The 21,582-nt window shown below is 33.8% G+C and overlaps 1 protein-coding gene across 1 annotated transcript in view; it reads right to left on the reverse strand.

Moving 5' to 3' along the window:
- EYS (eyes shut homolog) overlaps positions 1 to 21,582 on the reverse strand; it is a 1,675,061-nt gene that overhangs the window by 1,041,332 nt on the left and 612,147 nt on the right. Inside the window, 1 exon segment of the mRNA XM_063097631.1 lies at positions 14,136 to 14,281. Coding sequence (XP_062953701.1) covers positions 14,136 to 14,281 — 146 coding nt within the window.

Below are 21,582 nucleotides of genomic sequence, written 5' to 3' on the forward strand. Positions count from 1 at the left end.
ATGGATAAATTTCTGGAAACACACAACCAAGACTGAACCATGAAGAAATACAAACCTTGTACAGACTGAAAACAAGCAAAAGGATTGATACAGCAATCAGCAGCCTGCCGACAAAGAAAAGCGCAGAACCAGATGACTTCATTGCCATTCACCAAACTTGAATTCTACCAAACCTTTAAAGAAGCATTAATACCAGTCCTTTTTAACCTATTTCAAAAAGTATAAAGAGAGATCATTCTTCCAAATTCAGCCAAAGACACAACCAATATCAGAACAAAATCACAACAAAAAAACAAAGTTACAGGCCAATGTCATTGATGAACATAGATGCAAAAATCCTCAACATGGCATTAGCAAACAGAATACAATAGCACATCAAAAATATTATACACCATGATCAAGGGGGATTTATCCAGGGGAAGCAAGAATGGCTCAACATATGCAAATCAATAAATGTGATACACCACATCAACAGAAGCAAGGACAAAAACCTTATGATCCTCTCTATCAATGATGAGAAAGCATTTGACAAAATTCCTTCATGATAAAGACCCTCAACAAATTAGGTACAGAAGGAAAGTATCTCAACACAATCAAAGCCATATATGACAAACCCACCACCAACATCATCCTGAATGGGAAAAAAACTAAAGCTTCTCCTTTAATAATAGGAATAAGAGAAGAATGCCCACTCTCAGCACTCCTATTCAATATTATATTGAAAGAAATAGCCAGAGCAATCAGGCAAGAGAAAGAAATAAAGGTTATACAAACTGGAAAAGACAAACTCAAATTGTCACTCTTCACAGATGACATGATCCTATATATAGAAAACCCATAACCTCTACCAAAAAATTCATACAGAACAACAAAACACCCTAAATAGCCAAAGCAATCCTGAGCAAAATAAAAGTAAATAAATAAATAAATAAATAAACAAACAAACAAACAAATAAATAAATAAATAAAACCAGAGGCATTACACTACGTGAACTCAAACTATACTACAAAGCCAAAACAGCATGGTACAGGGATAAAAACAATGGAACATAATAGAGAACTCAGAAATCAACCCAAGTACTTAAAGCCAAATAATCGTTGACAAAGGCATCAAGAACATATATTGGAAAAAGGACTGCCTCTTCAGTAAATGGTGCTGGAAAAACTGGATATCCATGTGTAGAAGAATGAAAATAGACCCATCCCTCTTGCCATATACCATAATCAACTCTAAATGGATTAAAGACTTAAGTATTAGATCTGAAACTATAAAACTCCTAGGAGAAAACATAGGGGAAACACTTCAGTATGTAAAAAAGGGCAAAGACTTTATGAATAAGACCCCAAAAGCACAAGCATCAAAAGAAAAAAAATAAACAAATGGCATTATATCAGATTAATAATCTTCTGTACAACAAAGGAAACAATCAAGAAAGTGAAAAGACAACCTACAGAATGGGAGAAAATATTTGCAAACTATACACCTGACAAGGGAATACGCAAGGAAATGAAACAAATTTACTGTAAAAAAAAAAAAAAAAATCCAAATAAAAAATGGGCAAAGGGGCTGAATAGACATTTTTCAAAGTAAGACATACAAGTGTCCAATAGGTAAATGAAAAAATGCCCCACATCACTAATCACAAGGGAAATACAAATCAAAACCACACTGACATATCATCTCACCCTAGTTAGAATGGCTATTATCAAAAAGACAGAGAATAACAAATGCTGGCAAGGATGTAGAGAAAGGAAACTCTTCTACACTGCTGATGGGACTATCTAATAGTAGAACCATTATGGAAAACAGTATGGATCTTTCTCAGACAACTACAGATAGAACTGCCATACAACCCATCAATTCCACTGCTGAGAATGCACACAAAGGAATGGAAATTATCATGTTGAAGGGATAACTGTACTCCCATGTTCACTGATGTTCTATTTACAATAGCCAAGATACGGAACCAACCTAAATGTCCATTGACAGATGACTGGATAAGGAAAATGTGGCATAGATACAAGTGGGATGTTACTCAGTAATAAAAAAAAATACAATTTTGCCATGTGTAGCAACACGGATGAACTTGTAGAGAACACGGATGAACTTAGATGAGCTATGGGGAGATTCACAGTGTTAAAATGTCCTCACTTTGGGATTCAGGTCATATGTCTGCTCTTCATGCTGACTTTACCATAGAGCCCTGTGCCTTGGAAGTTACTGAGTCTTCATGAATAAACCTTATAATGTAATCTAGTCTTGTCTTTTGAATGCTCACTTCTGGCTAGTTCCTGGAAAGAAGGAAAACTGAATGGCTAGGAATCAAAAGCATATCAGTGACTAACACCTTTGAATTGTCCTATAACCATGACTTTCAGTACTCTCTTGTCTTGATAGTTATTCTGATGAATATTTTCATACATAATAATGCATTTATTAATGTTAAGATAAAATTCATTTTAATGATATATCTATAGAATTTCTTTAGGCTCAATTACTCCAAAGTATCAGATGGTCATATTTATGACATATAAATATTACTGCCCTAAAAAATTAAATATAAGAGGATGATGACCTATAAATTTCAGATAATTGATGTATTTTTAATACACAGTACCTCATCTCAAACCATTATTTTTAGCATCTTATTTTGTAGGATATAAAAAATTAACTGCTTCAAGACTGTCATATATAAAGAATCACCAATGATAAGGTCACTTGGCTTAATTTGCTATTGGTTTTATTTTAGAAAGATTTATTACAGTTTAATGAGTAATATAAAAAGTCTAAATTTTGCATTTTACTTCACTTACAGATTTATTGCATAGAACAATTTCACTTTGTAATATTAAATCAAATGATATCACCTCTGAATTTAGAATTAATGTTATATTCCCATATATATGCTTTTAATTCAGAATGAGTCTGATTAGCAGGGTTGTAAAATCTTCTCTGGATGGTTTGCAACAGAATCAAGTTAGCATCATAAAAATGAGAATTTTATTTCCCATTGGTTACTGATATTTTAAAAAAATGTTTATTTTACTGATATTATGGGAAGAAAAAGAAAAGTGAAAACACTTAATAAAAATCTATAATCACCATGTAGTTTATATGCATCAACATGCAAAAAGTTAAAATTGAATGCAATTAAGAAATCAAATTACTTGAAGTGTAAAATGTTTTTTATTAAAAAAAAAAAAAGTATGTGCTTTTAATGTCCTAGGCACTTTTGTAGGCCCTGAGAGATAACAGTGAACAAAAGAGAGAAAAAATCCTGCCCCTGAGGAGATTCAATTCTCGTAGAAGGAGATAAAATAATGATTAGAAAGTGATAATTGCTATGAAGATAAAAAAAAAAAAAAGGTAGGAGGATAGAGTGACATAGTGTTATTTTTATATAATGTGAGTAGGCCTCTAAGAGCAATTCAAAATTGAAACCTGATGAAATAATGCAGAAAATCATGCCCATATCTGAGGGAAGGGATTCATACTCAAATAGAACAGCAGAAGCCATATGTGGAAATGAAAGAGAATATAGCAGGAAATCAGGTCAGGGACCAGATACTGTAGGATTGAGCAGGCTAGAGTAACGATATTGCATTTAAGTATGTTTTATTCAAGCATTAAGGGAAGCTATGGAGGATTTTGAAATTGAGAGTGAAGTGATCTGCTTTACATTTTAAAATGATCACTCTGGGTGCTGGATGAGGAATATATTGTAACATGACATGAGTGGAAGATAGAGACAAATTAAGGTGTTATATTTCGGCCAAGAGAAAATGGTGGCTTGGACTAGGGTGATTATAATCGAGGTTCTGAGAAATGAAGATGCAGCCAATGGGATTTGCTAATGGACTGCATGGTGATTTGCTAATGGAGTGAGTTAAGACTAACTCCATAGTTTTGGCCTAAGAAACTGGGTGAACAATGACACCATTTGCTGAGGTGAACAACACTGGTGGTGGAACAGGGTTGGGATAAATTCTCAGTACTGGATCAGTCTGAGATGTAATATGGACATCCGCATGGTCATGCTGAGTAAATTTGAGTACATGAGTTGGGAATTCAGGGAAGAGTTCAAGACTTAGGAAACAAATTTGGAAATTGTATATGCATAATATTTAAACAACAACAAAAAAATGTGGGTGGAATTCCTTAATCAATGGATATAACTAAAGAAGGGAGAGGAGGAACAAAGTTCTAAACAGCCATAGGATCCAATAAAGGTGACAGAAAACAATGAAGAAATTTATAGCTGTGGAAACATAGACTCCAAGTTTAGAAAGTATTTTGTGGGGAAGGAATGGGTAAAATGCTACTGATATCGTGACTAAGATGAAGAAAGAGAATTGGCCTTTGAATTTTGTAATGTGGAGATAATTGTTGAACTCCTACAAGAAGAGTGTCATTTCAGTTTTGGGACTAAAAGCATAACTGGAAATGGGTTTGAAAGAGAATACAAAATGAGAAAATAAATATTCAATATAGATAACAGATTTGATAATTCTGTTTGAAAAATAGGGGAAAGGGAAATAGATTAATAGAAATGTGTAAAAAGGGAAAAACTAAAAAATGATATGAGAAGGGGGTCAATATTGATGTTTATAAGCTGATGGTAGTAAGGTAGCGTGGAAGGAAGAATTTATGCAGCAGAAAATAATTGAAGGATGAATGCCCTTTAATAACAGGTAATAAAGGACAGAATCCACTCAGCAGTTGAAAAGCCGACCACAGAAAGGAGCACGGAAAAACGGTAGACACAGTGCATGAAAGCAGATGCATACGGATCGGTAGTTGTTAGTGAGAAGGTAAAGAAGTTCTCTTCTGATGGCTTTTAAGTTCTGAGGGATGTAAGAAACAACATATTAGTTGAAACTTCAGTAGAGAAAGGATTCATGGGGATTTAAAAAGAGAAGAGCAAAGCTAGAAATAGTTGGCTAGGATACTGCAGAATTGACCAGAGAAAGGTAGGACTAAGACAGCACCAAGGTCTTCCCAGAGGTCTGTGGCCTAGAGATCAAGGAAAGAACAGTGTGTGGGGGGTGGGTGGGGGGGGGCATGCTTGTGCACATGTATTTTTTCTCCCACTAGTAAGAATGATTATAATGGTGAACAATAGATTCTAGGCTGGTAAAGAGAGAGGTGAGGATTTTTTTTTTTTTTTTTTTTTGAGTGGGGGAGAAGAGGCAAAAAACATAGTTTGAAAGTTTCATTGGGAGATTAGCGTGTTTCCTACTCAAGTCTTGAGCTAATCTCACACCAACCTCTCGGTCACTGCTCTGTGTCTTTCCTTCTGAAACTTCTTTCCTATTTTTCCATTATTTTGCCCCATGCTAGTGACTGCATTGATCTTTTATTTGTCCCAAAGTTCTACTAAGACACGTTACTTTGTATTATAGACTTTCACTAAGAGTTTGAAGTAATAATTTAGAATGCAGTAGAAGAAAATAAACTTAAATTTTATGTGGTGTTTACTAACAATTTTTCTATCAGAATTATCTAACTGGCCCTTAGTTTCTGGTTTGCCAAATCTTGTCAAGACTCTTTCCTTGCCGCATGCCTGTTCCCACCTCCATACCTTCCCCTTTTCAATGAAAGGAAAAGGCCCACCAATAATGATATTTCAGGTTTCTGCAACATGTAAGTGCTTTCATGCTCACTCACACGCAGTATGCAAAGCACTAGTCAAGCACACTCGCTCACTCAGAGTTTTCAATTAGTATTGTTGTGGTTCTTTCTTAGATATTAACTGACACTGAAGGATTTTCTGATATTAAAGAAGCACCTTAAATAAAGAGATACACAAAACAAACATGGGAAAAATATAAATTTGAAGAAAACTGAGGCAATGCAGGGAAGAAAACAATACCAAAAAAAACACCTTACAAATATTATTTTAGAAAAAAAGAAAAGACATTTTATAAGCAAAAATTGGAGAATGCACTAAAAAAAAGAACGATAGATAAGTTACACATTTTTTGGAAATTAAAAATGAGAGCTAAATGTTTACAATGTAATAGAGTCACTAGAATAAAAGGTATAGGCAAATCTTTCCCCAAATGAGCAAAAATGAATATAAACAGAGAATAAGAAAGGAAACTTGGTATGTTATAACACTATTAACAGTGACTTTTGGCTAAAAAAAAAAATTGATACAATTATTTGGGGAGAAAAATATAAGGAAAAGTATGTGTTTTTGTAATACGAATGCTGGTAAGAGAGATAAATTTTTTTTACCATAGGAACAATTAATCAGATAAAGTTCCACATAGAAAAAATAGCTCAAAAAATAGCAGCATAGCATGCTATTTAGAAATATGGAGGTAAATATCAGAAGAAAGAGTTAAGAGTATTGAAAGCAATTGCTTCTGGGAAGTAGGTTTGCTGCATTTTCCATATTTGCCTTAGAATATTATCCACCCATCTTCTCATCCCTGCTTTATGAGGACAAATCTGACCCTTTCCAGAGTTATTGTTGATATAGTGTATCTTTCATGCAAGTGTCCTTATAGGATCACAGTTAGGAAGTAACTGTAAAGTGTAATTACTTCTAAGCACAGGGCCCTCATTACCCATAGGTGGGGAAATCAACTCATTTTGAAGAATCCGTGAATCTTTAAAACCAGATTAGTCTTTAGTCTTTACACAATGTCTATGTTAACTTCCTAGTATCCCAGACTGTGAGACTGCCAGCTATAGATAAAATTCTTCGATGTTTCTCCTATTTTATATTTTATTTACAATGTGATGATGCTTTGATGCTTTTTTTTTTTTTTTTTTGGATACATTCATACATATATGCTATAAAGATTCTAATATCCCCTGGAAATATCAAAGCTTTTTTCTTGGTTTAACCACTTCTTGTAATGGTGAAATTACATAAAAATATAAATACCTGTTAGTAGGAAAATAGTTTCATTTTTATAGGTAATTAAGTATAACTTTGGTTCTTGATTTGTTTCTCAATCTCTCAATCAACATCTCTACCTATACACATTTGTATGCGTGTATATGCATATGTGTACCAATATGTAGTAGGCATTTCAATCCTAAACCAAACCATTTTTCCATTGCTTTCTCTTATTTCTCTGTTTTAATTCACTTCCCCAATTCTTTACCTTAATCCCAGCCCCATATAATCATTTCCCTACATATTTTTTCTCCATGGCAATTAATATCATCTGCTATATATCATATGAGGTTTATTATGTCTCATATATATCTAAATGAGAGAAGGAGAGGCAAGTAAGAATAAATTAGTTTTTATGGTCATAGTTTTCTAGTAAAACTATGAGAATTTAATCCTCTCATGCTTCCAGGTAGCTATGTAATAAGCCACAAGTCTCTGACACACCTGGCCTGAAAGGACAGCTAAATCAATTCAGGGTTGACTGTATCGATAGAGACGTATTGGCTATCCCAATTACTGCATAGCAAGTTCATGTGAGTTTTCACACTAGAACATCTGTCAAGGTGCAAAAAATACCCCTTTACAATGGTACGTGAGCTGGATTTTTGTTACATCCTAATGAATCTTCTTGAAATTAAGAGGAAGTCTTATTTCTTTCCACCTGAGAAGCCTAAAATAGAGTTAACTAAAATCCAAGCATAATTTTCTTAGTCCACAGTTCAAATTTTCTTTGGAAAGTAGTCCAGATAAATTTGGATTTAGAGATAGAAAGGAAGCCCAAGGAATAATTAATCCTTAAGTGGCCTTCTTTTTAATCAGTTACAAACACAGTATATGCTCAGTGAATGCTTGTTTATGAGCATACTGTATCAGCAAAGCCTGGTACCCCACAGCAAGAGAAAATCAAGTGTTTCATAACACAATGAATCAATTAGTAGAAGTTAAAGTTTTTTTTTTCCAACAAATATAGCAAGGGAATATAGTTTGAGCAATGATGGATGAAAAATGATATTTAGTTCAGTAACATACTTTAATATTTATATTTTGTTAAATGTCTGTCCTTTCATGAATATTTATTGAGCATGTATGATATTCTAGGTACAAGTATTTCTCTTCATCTATACTGGGCAATCCTAATCTAAATCACCATAATCTATCACCTAGACTACTTCCAAAGCCCCCTAATATGTCTCTCTGCTTCTATTGTTGAATCTCTCCAATTTATTCTCCACACAGGAGTCAGAGTTATTTATTAAGCATATAAATTATAAAACAAAACAAAACAACATTTAAAAAATTAATGTCACTCTCTCCCCAAGCTACTGCCCCATTTCTTGTTTTCTTCTTAAATAAAAATCTCTTTAATAAATCCTGTATACTGACTGTCAGCAATTTAATTTTCTCACTTTTTGTCTTAAACCCCTCTACACTCTCCTCTTCAATAAAATTGCTTCCTTTACCATCTCACCAATGGCATCCGCATTGCCAACTCCAATAGTTAATATTTAGTCTAATTTAACTTGACATAATGATAGCATTTGACATTGTCGATCACTCTTTCTACTTAAAATCATTTACTTTGTTTTCAGAATTCTATTTGCTCTCATTTTTCCTCTTGTATCAGTGACTATTCTTTTCAATTTCCTTCTATGGTTCTTCCTCCTATTTTAGTGTTTGTTGTTGTTGTTGTTGTTGTTGTTGTTGTTGTTGTTTTGTTAGAGCAGCTAGCTGGCTGGATGGATATATTCAGTTCTATATTTTTTTTATTTCCGTTATCATTCGCTCAGATTATCTTTTTGTAAGTAACCACTTTTTTTTTTGCCATTTTAAGAATTTTATTTTATTTTATTTTATTTTATTATTATAATTTTTTTAAATTTTATTTTGTCGATATACATTTTGGCTGATTATTGCTCCCCATCACCAAAACCTCCCTCCCTTCTCCCTCCCCCCCCCCAACAATGTCCTTTCTGTTTGCTTGTCGTATCAACTTCAAGTAATTGTGGTTGTTATATCTTCTCCCCCCCGCCCCTGGTTTTGTGTGTGTGTGTGTGTGTGTGTGTGTAGTATCTGTTCTCAGATTATCTTATATACTTATCTGGATTTTGTTGACTATCTCTCCTCACCAGAACATAAGCCCCTCTAGGGTAGGAAAGTTTTCTATTGTGTTCACCACACTTTCTCCAGGGCTTTGAACAGTGCTTGGCGCATAGTAGACACATAAGCATTTGTGGAATTAACAAATTCAACAAATATATGTATTCTGTGGTCACTAGTATATTCTGTGGCCACTAGTAGTTATAATTGGCTATTGGAATTAGCATCTGGATTATAAGTCAATAGTATAAATTTTCTTCACAATTGTTTCTCTTGCCATTTAAGCTGATGTAAGGGCTTTAAATATGTATTGCTTTAAGAAGAGTCTAAAAATAGCCTATAGAAAAGAAGTGACTTAAAGTAATAAGTGAATATTTGCAATACAAGGATATAATTACCGTTTTTCAAAGTAAAATTTTAATGGGTAGATCTAGACTTTAATGGGAGAGAAATGGACTAGTGTCTTCTAAGGGATAAAGGCAAAGACAATAATTTTATAACAAGGTATTGGATTTGAGATGAGAAGGAGTCTACTTGGACCTAGTTAGCAAAGTCTGTGGAAGAGACTGTGGGTATCAGAAACCTATACCAGTTCGAGGTACTCAAATAATAGGGATGATACGTTCCTGCATTGTGTCCAAATTGGACAGAGGAGTAGAATGACAGATCTCTGAATCAAAAAGATATCAGATTCTAAACCTGAAGTAACTGAATTTTATCTTGAACAACTCAAACATTGACCTGGCACATTATATTATTCTCTCTCAGATGAAATTGGACCCATACATTATATTGAGTTTATTATTAGAGAAATAGCATATTTTTGCACATCTGAGCTGTTAAAATAAATTTTTGAATCCTGTCACAAAAGTGAAAAATGGTTGAGCACAATTCAGATGCCTGTTTCTGTGTCTGCACCCACCTACATTTATAGGAAATGGAAATGATAAATGCTATGCAAATAATACTGCTCTTTGGGGAAAGAGAAGTGACTACCATTAATCTAAAGCTAAATATAATTAAATGCCAAATATTTGCCAGAATGTTTAAGTTTTATGACTATAGACACAGTTATCACAAAAAAGAAACACTGAAGCCTTAGTTTTAAATTCTTTCAGATGCATAATGTGTAATTATGAGGTTGAAATTATGTAGCTCTTAAATCTTTTATTTCCCATTCAATTTATCATTTTTATATTCTATTTTAATATATTGTTTTAAAATAGGAAATCAGCTGGCAAGTTGTAGCAAAGTAGACTAAATTTCGATGGACATTAAAGATAAAATAATGAACAAGATAGAGATGGGGAATCTTCTCAGATAGGCTGATAATTAAATTGGAATTTTACGAAACTATGATAAGTACAATGAAGAAGATGGGTGCTATAGAAGAAAATAATAGGAGAAGCTAAAGAGTTTAAGAAAGACTTCTTACAGAAAGTAGCATTTGAATTAAGGTATGAAAGTCAATATTAGTTAGAGACAGGAGAGGTGATGTGTTTTAGGGAGCAGACACAATATGATAAACACTATCTTTACAATAACGAAGAAAAGGTACATTTGATCAATTGGCTATGTTTTACCAAACTATGCTCTCTGGTATATATAATCAGAACAGATTGTTTTATTTTTTATGCGGTTTGGGTATGTACTTGCCTCTATGAAAAAAAAATATAAAAGCCAAGTTATCTGATACATAAAAAATATAACATAACTGCTTAAGCCTTATGTGTGCATGTGTATATAAAACATGTCTGAGAAAAAATATGTACTTCTTAGAAAAAAAATAATTATATTCCATTATTCTGAACTACTAACTTCCTTTCTATATTTTCCAGATGGAATAATTATCAAAGTTATTGTTTTTTAGACAAGAAGTTAGGCTTTTTTCTTTTTATATTTATCCTTCTCATTACACGTTTATTAATATATAGTTAAAGACATGAATTCAATATATGAAGACATGAATTCATTTAATTGTATTTAAAATCCTTAAACACAAATTCATAAACTTTTATTTATATTTTAGTAATATGTCTGTTAGAATTGTGCCTAGTTGAGAAGAAACTTATTGATAAAGTGAATTAATTACTATATGTTAGAAAGCAATGTGTAAATTCCTATTTATATTTCTGTTGGCTAAATGTAAATAATCAATACTTAAAACTAAAATCATAAGCAAATATTCTTTAATAAAAGCAAAGGTAGACCCTACTAGAAATCTACTGATAAACTAATTTCTCTCTTTTGTAAGATAAAACTTAAGCCTTTGACATATGCCATCAACGGTGTATTTCATGACCACTAAATTCAGTCCTTCTATTACATGTGTGAATTTGGACCCTATATGTTATATTCCTTAATTATTAATATGCCAGATTAATCAGTTATAGAATGACTTTAAATAATTAACTCTGTAATTTTTGGTTTGTTGTCTATTTCCAATTCTAGATACCAGAAATCTCCATAAGATTAGGAGCCATGTCAGTATTGATCATCAAAATGCCTCAACAGATGATCAAATACAAGACAGAGAGTGAAAAATTACTCAGTCAGTAATGATGGTAGCACTCACATTTATTATTTAACGTGTTCTTCAAAAAAATCTATTTATTTAGAGAAGAAAGGATAATGAAATATCTTGGACACAGAGCCTGGAAAAATGGATGTCCTTAAAAAGTAGATTAAATAAATTAATAGATACAGGCAAAACTGATGTGTGCTGATAACATATTTGGTTACTAAATTTTAACACATTTAATATTGTGTTCAATATTCTTTTCTCCTTCTTCCATGTCACTAATACATTTTCTCTCAAATTTGATTTTTCCTAGTGGAGTAAAATTAGAGTAGAAATAACTGGAATAGAGAAAGATGTGCATTCTGGTCCTGGCTCTGTCACTACTGGATGTATGATCTTCAAAAATAATACAAAAGATGTGTCTTAAAATTTAAGATTCTCTGCGTCAAACCTTACAATGATAGACTTCCTAGAAATGAAATAGAAGAGAAACGAATAGATTTTAACATCTTCTTATAAAATCTAGAGCTTTAGGAGCCTTGAAAAAGAAAGATTTCCAGCAGATGCTAAGACAAAATAAACTCTACAAGTGTCTGAGAATAACAGAAAGCTTTAAAATGTATATACAAAAGGGAAGGTCACTTTGGATATCAAAAGGACATGCAGAGGAAAACCAATAACATGTAACTTTCTTAAAGAAAATAACCTCTTTTTGAATGTCTTATCATAAATCTCTTGGTATAAAGCCAAACTGTAACAAATACCTCATAATTAAATTTTTTTCTTACTATCTTCAATTGTAAATTCTGAAAGAGATAAATTTTTTATTTCTCACCTTACCCTGCAGCTAACCTTGGCCATGTGAGCCAGTTCTGGTCAATGAGATATTAGTAGAAATCTTTTACTGGTATTCTGGGAAGATTTTCCTCATAAAAAGGGTCATACACAGTTGGCACCACTTTTCTCTTGCTTCCTACCTTGAGTATAGATGTATGAGTAGAAGTGCAGCAGCCCATTCTGAATCTGTGAGACTATGAACATGAATTAAAGACCAAAAACACCATAACCCATTCTGGTACTGTCAAGCCACTGAACCAACATCAGTAGCTGTCTATCTACAGTATCCCTGTCATGTGAGAAAACACAAAGCCGATTTATTAAAGCCCAACATTGATTGAGTTTTCTTTTACATGTAGCTCAACCAATATGCAAACACTTATTAAAAAATCTTAAATGAAATGTTGCATTGGTAGCATCTTAGCCAATATCATTTTGAAAGCATGTTAAGCACCATATTTAGTAATGAAAATAAAGAGGTTGTAAAAAGAAAAATAAAAAAACCCATGATAATCCTGCAAACATTTGGATAAATTAAAAACATCAGAGCAATGTGTTATGTTTCTCAGTGACATTGAATTCAGTGTGTCATTTCTTATTTTAACACTATTGGCAGCAGTAACAACTGCAACTCACCATGGTGAGTGGCATTGCTCTGGATATCTATGGTCTCAAATAGGAATCTTAATAATTTGGAAGATGATGGGCAATATATAATGTAGAAAGTACACAGCTTCGTAATCAAAATTCAATGCTTCATATTTATGCAATAAAATATATTAATAATAATTTTTTAAAAATAATTTAAGTTGAGACTTTTGTGCATGCAGCAGTTGTTACCAAGGTAACCTTCTCTGAAGCCATCAGGATTCCTCAGGAAAGATACCTACATATTCTTTATTCAGGTCACTTAACTCTCTTTTGCCTTTTGATCATTTATTCTCTGGAAATGCTTCTAGTTCCTTATTATTCTTGCTTGCCAATCTAATTTCCATCCATCTAGAGTTTTTCACTCCTGCCAGCAGGGAACCTAATATTAGATTCACTTAAGTAGTTTCCCTAAGGATAGGAAACCATATGATTCCAGCACTGTAAAATTCAGACGTTAACGAATTGAAATTTGAGATTTGAATATGTTCTTGTTAGACCCACATCATTAATACAGATATGCCAAAACAGTATAGCTTTTTGTATTTGTAAATGCAATTTCTCACTAGAAATATAGAGGGCTAATGTCTTTACCTTTTATAAGTTCCTTGATGACTTTTGCCTTTATGTTTGCATAGAATTTATGTTGTGGAATAATTGATATTAAGACGACTAACTCCAAATCATGTTTTCTGCTTGAACGAAATTTGTGAGGGCTCTCTTATTGATTTCTAGCACATAAGTGTTTTTAAAAAGCTAAACATTATATCTCAAAATGGTGTTTCTGTAACAGATATAATGGTACTTTTCTTAGATTTTCAGACACCAATATTTTTTCGTGTATTATAGCCATATGAACATACTTCAGATAAATTCAATTTAAAAATCATAAAAATGTAACATATTTTGAAATATAATCTCAGTATTCAGCAAATTATAGATAAAAACACATACTTTTAGTTCTTATTAATGTCTTTTACAAGAGACAAAGTGTCTCTTGACCTTCCTGCCCTGTTTTCATCTGGCAGGTTATTTCAAGTTTTCGAGTATAAATATGAGGTTGTCATTTAATTACAGACAGAAATATGTTGATCCAGATGGATCAATTACAGGTTTACCTGTATAACCAGGGGCACAGAGGCAATTGTATCCACCAGTTTTGCTGATACAATTTTCTCCGTCTAGACAGGGTGAAGTCTTACATTCATTCACATCCAATTCACAGAATGATCCTTGGTACTCAGGTTCACAATTACATACAAATCTAGAGAAAAGTAGGAAAATGTGAAATAAATAACCATCTAACAATGAAAAGCATTTATTATATATATAATTTATATGTACATATTAAATTTAAAGATTTTGACTTAATTTAAATAAATGACAATATACTCATCTTTTTTTCTTTGAAATAAATACAGCAATTCTTTTTTCAAAAATTTTTTTGCTCAAATGTTCCTTATGTGGGTATGAGGAAAATTTTAAAAAGGGTTATGTTTGGGTAAATAATTACTGTATACTTGATATATATCAATATTAAAATATGGAAATAATTTCTATAGGTAAAATTTAATTGACAGAAAAAGTACAATTATCATAAATAGCTCCACATAGTTTTTTCTTTTAGAAGTCTAGTTAAAGAGGCTTTACCAAAATTCTTTGTAATGATTTTTATCCTGATTTTTTTGAGGGAACTCTTCCTAATTAACCTCAGCCATCATTTTAAATGACACACACACACACACACACACACACACACACACACACACACACACAATCTATGAACTTTAAAAGTCTACATTTCTAAAGTAAAGTCTTTTGTATGCAGATGACTTTATAAAGGATGATTTTTATGATTATGGATCATAAAAATGCATTGCTTCTTCCAAAAATGCATCACTTCTACTTCAAAATCTTCTCTATCCTTTTTGGTTTCAATCAAGACCATTATTAATTTATCTCCCTTCCTAAACCACTTCTGAAATCTGAACTCTTCAACACTGCAAAAACATGTTTTATTTTTAGATAAAATAAACTCCTGGCAAAATTAAAAATAGATAACTCACAGTGATTGTTCAACTAGAGTGTGGAGAATTCCTGCTTTTTTAATTGTAGTTCCAAAAAGCCCTGAGATTCTAGGGTCAGTTTAGGAGTTTTGTGAATGGCATCTAAAATTTTGCAAAGATTGGGATGAGCCTGCGGCGCACTCGGGAGAGTGCGGCGCTGGGAGCGCAGCGACGCTCCCTCCGCGGGTTCGGATCCTATATAGGAATGGCCGGTGCACTCACTGGCTGAGTACCAGTCACGAAAAAGACAAAAAAAAATAGATAAATAAAATAAAATTTTGCAAAGATTAAAAAAAAATAAAATTAAAAAAAAACAAAAAACGTAGACTGACTCTTGGCAGCAGTCTAGGTAAAACGGATAGTTTACAGAAAAGATTTTGCTTTTCTCATTTTGCATCATGCTATACAATATGAGGACAGATTTCCATTAAAATAAAATCTTTATTGCAGAACAAAACATCTACCTTGAATCTCTGTGTCTAGTCTTTCCCAGAAGAATAAAAATATATACTCGTAGGTAGTTTTTTTCCTCCATCCCTCCCTTCCTCTCCCATCCCTACTCTCTTCCTATCCCACTTTCTAATGAGAGAGTCAAGCACTCAACAACATTTTTACTTTGCTCCAACCCCTGGCCTTTAAAACATCAAAAAAAAAAAAAAAAAAAAAAAAAAAAAAAAAAAAATGGAAGTGCATAGGGAGTGTCCGAAGGGATCCTCGCTGAATTTCTCCACTTAACGTTCTCTCTCTAAAGTGTACAATCCTTTCAGCTTTGGTATAGTTTTTTTTTTGTTTTTGTTTTGTTTTGTTTTTTAAAATTTTTTTATTGTTATTATCTGCTGAGGGTTCCCTTACGCTAACCATGTCTATTAAGGCTAAGGGAAAAAAAAAAAAAGTGACTGTGATTTTTATTAATGTATTAAGTAATCCAATCAAATTTATAGTAATTATTACATTTTTACATTAAAGGTTCCTAAAACATTTATTCCTTTCAATGAAACTCAATTTTAACAGCATTTAAAATATATATGTGCATATATATAATTATCCTGTATCTCAAGAGAACAATTAAAAGCATGGAATATGTAATATATTTTGAGAACATAAAAACTTCTAATTTAAATGCCAGCCTTTTACTTCAAAAGTTTTAGTTGGCTAGCACATTAGCTCAGTTGGTTAGAGAGTATCGCTGATAACACCAAGGTCTAGGGCTCAATCCCTGTACTGGCTAGCTATGAAACTGAATAAATTAATAAATGAATGAATGAATTAATTAATTAAACTGAAATGTACTGTCAAAGCATCGGAAATTTTTGGTTTTATTAAATTCAATTTGACAGTGATCTAAAGTTTTCTCTTTTTTTACTTAAAAGTTTTAATTTTTTTTTTTTTTTTTTTTTTTTTTTTTGTCTTTTTCGCGACCAGCACTCAGCCAGTGAGTGCACCAGCCATCCCTATATAGGATCCGAACCCGTGGCGGGAGTGTCGCGGCGCTCCCAGCGCCGCACTCTCCCGAGTGCACCACGGGCTCGGCCCAAAAAGTTTTAATTTTTTAAAAATATTTTATTTATTTTTTATTGTAACATAGTTGATTGTACTTACCTGTGGGTTACAGAGTTGAATATTAATCCCTGTGTGCAATATGTGATGCTCAAATTAGGATAATTAGTATATTAAACATTATACAACATAATTTGTTGTGTCCCTTTAACAATTCCTCCCTTAATTCTCTTCCCCTTCTCCCGCTCCCACCTCCAGTAACCTCAGTTATGTTCTCTCCTTTTGAGAGTTCAACATATTATTGTGATCATTGTATCTTTCTTTATTAAATTATTTATTTGGTTATTTTTTAGCTCCCACTTATGATTGAGGACATGTGGTATTTTTCTTGCTGTACCTGGCGTATTTCACTTAAGATGATATTTTATGAGTTCATCCATGTTGCTGTGAGTGGCAATATTTCATTCATTTTTATGGCAGAGTAGCATTCCATTGTGCATATATAGCATATTTTCCTTATGCAGTCATCCCAGATGGACATTTAGGTTGGTTCCAACTCTGGCTATTGTAAATAAAGTTGCGATAAACATGAAGGTGCAGGTGTCTCTTAGATATGATGATTTCCATTACTTTTCATATATACCCAGTAGTGAAATTGCTGAATCATATAGCATTTCTATCTGTATTTGTTTGAGGAATTTCCATGTTGTTTTCTGTAATAGTTGCACCAATTTATAGTCCCAGCAACAGAGTAGGAGGGTTTGCTCCCCTTTCTCTGCATCCTCGCCAGCATTTGTTTTTCTCCATCTTTTTGATAATAGCCAGTCTAATTGGGATGAGATGACATCGTGATGTGATTTCAATTTGCATTTCCCTGATTCTGAGTGATATTGAGCATTTTTGCAAATATCTGTTGTATTGGCTATTTGTATATCTTACTTTGAGAAATGCCTATAAAGCTCCTTTGCCCATTTTTAAAATCAGGTTATTTGTTTTTTACTGTTTGAGTTCCTTATATAAAGTGAATATTAATCCTTTGTCAGATGCATAGTTTGCAAATATTTTCTTTCATTCTGTAGGTTGTCTTTTTGCTCTACTAATAGTTTCTCTTGCTTTGCAGAAGCTTTTTAGTTTGATATAATCCCGTTTGCTTATTTTTCCCTTTGTTGCCTGTTCTTTGAGAGTCATATTCGTAGTCTTTGCTCAGTCCTACTTCCTGAAGTGTTTTCTCTATATGTTTTCTGTTAGGAGTTTTATAGTCTCAGGTCTTATATTTAAGCCTTTAATCCATTTTGAGTTGATTTTGGTATATGGTGAGAGGTACGGGTCTAGTTTCATTCTTCTACAGATAGATGTCCAGTTTATCTTGCACCATTTATTGAAGAAGCAGTCTTTTCCCCAATGATGTTCTTGGTGACTTTGTTGGAGATCATTTGGCTGTAAGTTTACGGGTTGATTTCTGGGTTCTCTATTCTGTTCCATTGGTCCGAGTGTCTGTTTTTATTCCAGTACCATGATGTCTTTATGACTATAGCTTTGTAGTATAATTTGAAGTCAGTTACTGATATGCCCCCAGCATTTTATTTATTTATTTATTTCTGCTTAGAATTGCTTTGGCTATTCAGGGTCTTTTCTTGTTAAAAATGAATGTTAGGATTGTTTTTTCTATTTCTGTGAAGAATGTCATAAGTATTTTGGTGGGGATTGCATTGGATCTGTAGATCACTTTTGGTACTATGGACATTTTCACAATGTTAATTTTTCCAGTCCAAGAGCATGGAATGTCCTTCTATCTTTTTTGTGTCCTCTTTAATTACTTTCAACAGTGATTTGTAGTTCTCACAGAGATCTTTCACCTCCTTGGTTAAATTTATTCCTAGGTTTTTGTTGTTGTTGTTTGTTTTGTTTTGTTTTATTTTGGTGACTATTGTAAATTGGCTTGCTTTCTTAATTTCTTTTTCTGCTAGTTCTCTGTTGGAGTGCAAAAAACACTACTGATTTCTGTGTGTTGACTTTGTATCCTGCAACTTTACTGAAATTGTTCATCAACTCTAAGACTATTTTTGATAGAGTCTTTAGGATTTTCTATATATAGGATCATGAGTCTTTTCTACATATAGGATCGTGTCACCTGCAAACAGGGCATTCCTACTTGAATGCCTTTCATTTCTTTCTCTTTCCTGATTGCTCTGGCTGGTACTTCTAATACTATGTTAAATAGAATAGTAAGAGTGGGCGTCTTTGTCTTGTCTTGGTGGGTTTATCATATATGGCTTTTATTATTTTGAGTTACTTTCCTTCTATACCTTATTTGCTGAGAGTATTTATCATGAAAGGATGTTGAATTTTGTTAAATGCTTTCTCTGCATTTGTGTGTTTTTAATCCTGTGTTTTTCTATTGATTTGTTGCCTAGAAGAGCTGTCCAATATTGAGAAGGGGTGTTCAAGTCCCCAGCCATAATCGTATTTGGGTCTTTCTCTTTCCTAGTTCTAATAGTGTTTGCTTTATACATCTGGGTGCTCTGGTGTTGGGTGCAAATATAATTATGATTGTTATGTCTTTTTGCTGGATAGATCCCATTATTATTTTATAGTGTCTTCTTATCCTGTTTTTAGAGTTTCGGGTTTAAATTCTATTTTATCTGATATAAGAATAGCTGCTTCTGCTAGTTTTTAATTTATATTTTTGTGGCATATCTTTTTCCATCCCTTCCTTCTTAGTCTGTGTGTGTCCTTACATGTGAGGGTAGTCTCTTGTAGAAAGCATATATTTGTATCCAGCTTTTTAATCCAATCAGCCAGTCTGTGTCTGAGTAGGGAATACAATCCATTTACATTTAGGGTTGTTACTGAAGGTATTGTCTTATTTCTGGCATAAATCAATTTTTGTTTGTATGTTTTAAATATCTTTCGCTTCTTTCTTTTCCTTTTATTGTTTGCCTTTGGTGTTTGTTGGTTTTTGGAGGTGGTGAGGTAAAGTTCCTTCTCTTTTTCCTTTGCATTTTTTGTTCTACTGGTTGGTTTTGTTCTTTCTTGTGTATTCATGGTAATAATATTTTTAGGATCTTAGATACAGGACTTCCTTGAGGATTTCTTGTAGGGCTGGTCATATGGTGGTAAACTCTCAAAGTTTTTATTTTTGTCTGGAAAATACACTATTTATCCTTTATTTCTAAAGGATAGTTTGCTGGGTGTAGTACTCTTGGCTGGCATTTTTAATTTTAGTATTTTGGATACATCATCCCAGTTTTTCTGGCCTGTAGAGTTTCTATTGAGAAGTCTGCTGTTACTCTGATGGGGATTCCCTTAGGGGTGACTTGATGTTTTACTATTATAATTTTTAGGATTCTCTCTTTGTCTCTGAATTTTGCCAGTTTGACAATAATGTGCCTTGGAGAGGACCTTTTAGGATTGAATCTGTTTGTGGATCTTCAAGCCTCCCGAATCTGAAGGCCTGTGTCTTCCCTACACCTGGGAAATTTTCCACTATTATTTCATTGACTATGCTCTGAATGCCTTACCTTTTTCCTCCCCTTCAAAAATACCCATGATTCGAATGTTTGTGTGCTTAAGGTTGTCTCCTCTATCTCTTATGTTCCCTTCATATCTTAAAATTCTTTTTTTTTTTTTGCCTGAATTATTTCAAAGAAACTGTCTTCATGATCAGAAATTCTTTCTTCTGCTTGCTCTAGCCTTCTGCTTAAGCTTTCGTGCTTTTTATTTTGTTCAGTGATTCTTCCAGTTCCATAAGTTGTGTTACATCCTTTTTAGAAGTATTAATCTCTTTGTAAATTTCTTACTTCATCTCCTGGATAGTTTTGCTCAGTTCACTATGTTGTCAAATTGTGTCTACTTGTATGTCATTGTGTTTCCTATCCAGAATTCCTTTTCAGTCATTTCAAGTGTTTCCTGTTCTGTGAGTTCTTGTGCTTGAAAGTTATATTCCTTTGGTGGACCCATATTTTCTTCTTTTTTTCTTTTTGTTTTTTGTATTTCTGATGTGTCTACATTGATGTCTGGTCATCTGGTAGAGCAGTTGCTTCTTCTATTACTCTCTTTCCCTGGACCTTGCTGATGACCCTCTTTGTGTCAGTGCAGTCAAGTGGTTAGCAGTCTGCCTGCATAGTGGCAGTGGGTGCTGTGGCTGCTGCTGTGGTAGCTGGCCACCCTTGTGGTGGCAGTAGTTGTGGAATTGGCTGTAGCCAGCTTCCCTAGTGGCATCAGTGGGTCCAGCAGTGGCAGGCTTCATGCATGATGATGGTGGCTGCCTGGTGATACTGGTGGTAGCTGTGACTAAAGAAGTGGAAGCTGCAAAAGCTGCCTGCTTAGCTGTGGTGTCCACAGTGTCAGCCTACACAGCTATAGTGTCTGCGGCCACAGCAGGGCTATCTTACACAAATGGCAGTGGTATCAGTGGATGCAACTGCCTCCTCAGTGTCAGTGGTATCCTTGGTGGCATAGGGATTATCTCGTGGGAGGGGCATCAGGGACAACATGTGCAATAGCTACTCTTACACCTGTGGTGTCCTAAGGAATAGCAGGGTTAGCTCATGGGAGCAGTAGTAGCACTGGCAGCTGCAACTGCTTCCCTCATGTCTACAGTGTCTGCAGCAGCAGCAGGGTTAGTGCATGTGGGCGACAGTGGCACCTGCAGCTGCAACTACCTCCCTCATGTCTGTGGAGGGCTTGGTGACAGCAGGGTTACCTTGTAGTGGTGGCAGCAGCACCAGCAGTGGTGTGTGTGAGGAAAATAGAGTAGTTTAGTCAGGCCCCCTTGCCTCAGGTTTGGTTGGGGGTGGTATAGCACATTCTTTGTGAACAAGTTGTGTGCATGCACACTTAGGTACTTTTAGCTTGTTGCTATTCTTGTTGCTATTCTTACGTGTTCTTCAGTGTGTGAAGCAGTGGCTGGGAAGAGCTTGTGTCTAAAAATAGAACATGTTTATTTTGCTGGCAGCTGCTCAGTTTCTCTTTGGACTGACTAGCTCTTAGACATGTGTGT

The sequence above is a fragment of the Cynocephalus volans genome, chromosome 5 (genome assembly GCF_027409185.1).
Source record: "Cynocephalus volans isolate mCynVol1 chromosome 5, mCynVol1.pri, whole genome shotgun sequence".
Taxonomy (NCBI): Eukaryota; Metazoa; Chordata; class Mammalia; order Dermoptera; family Cynocephalidae; genus Cynocephalus; species Cynocephalus volans.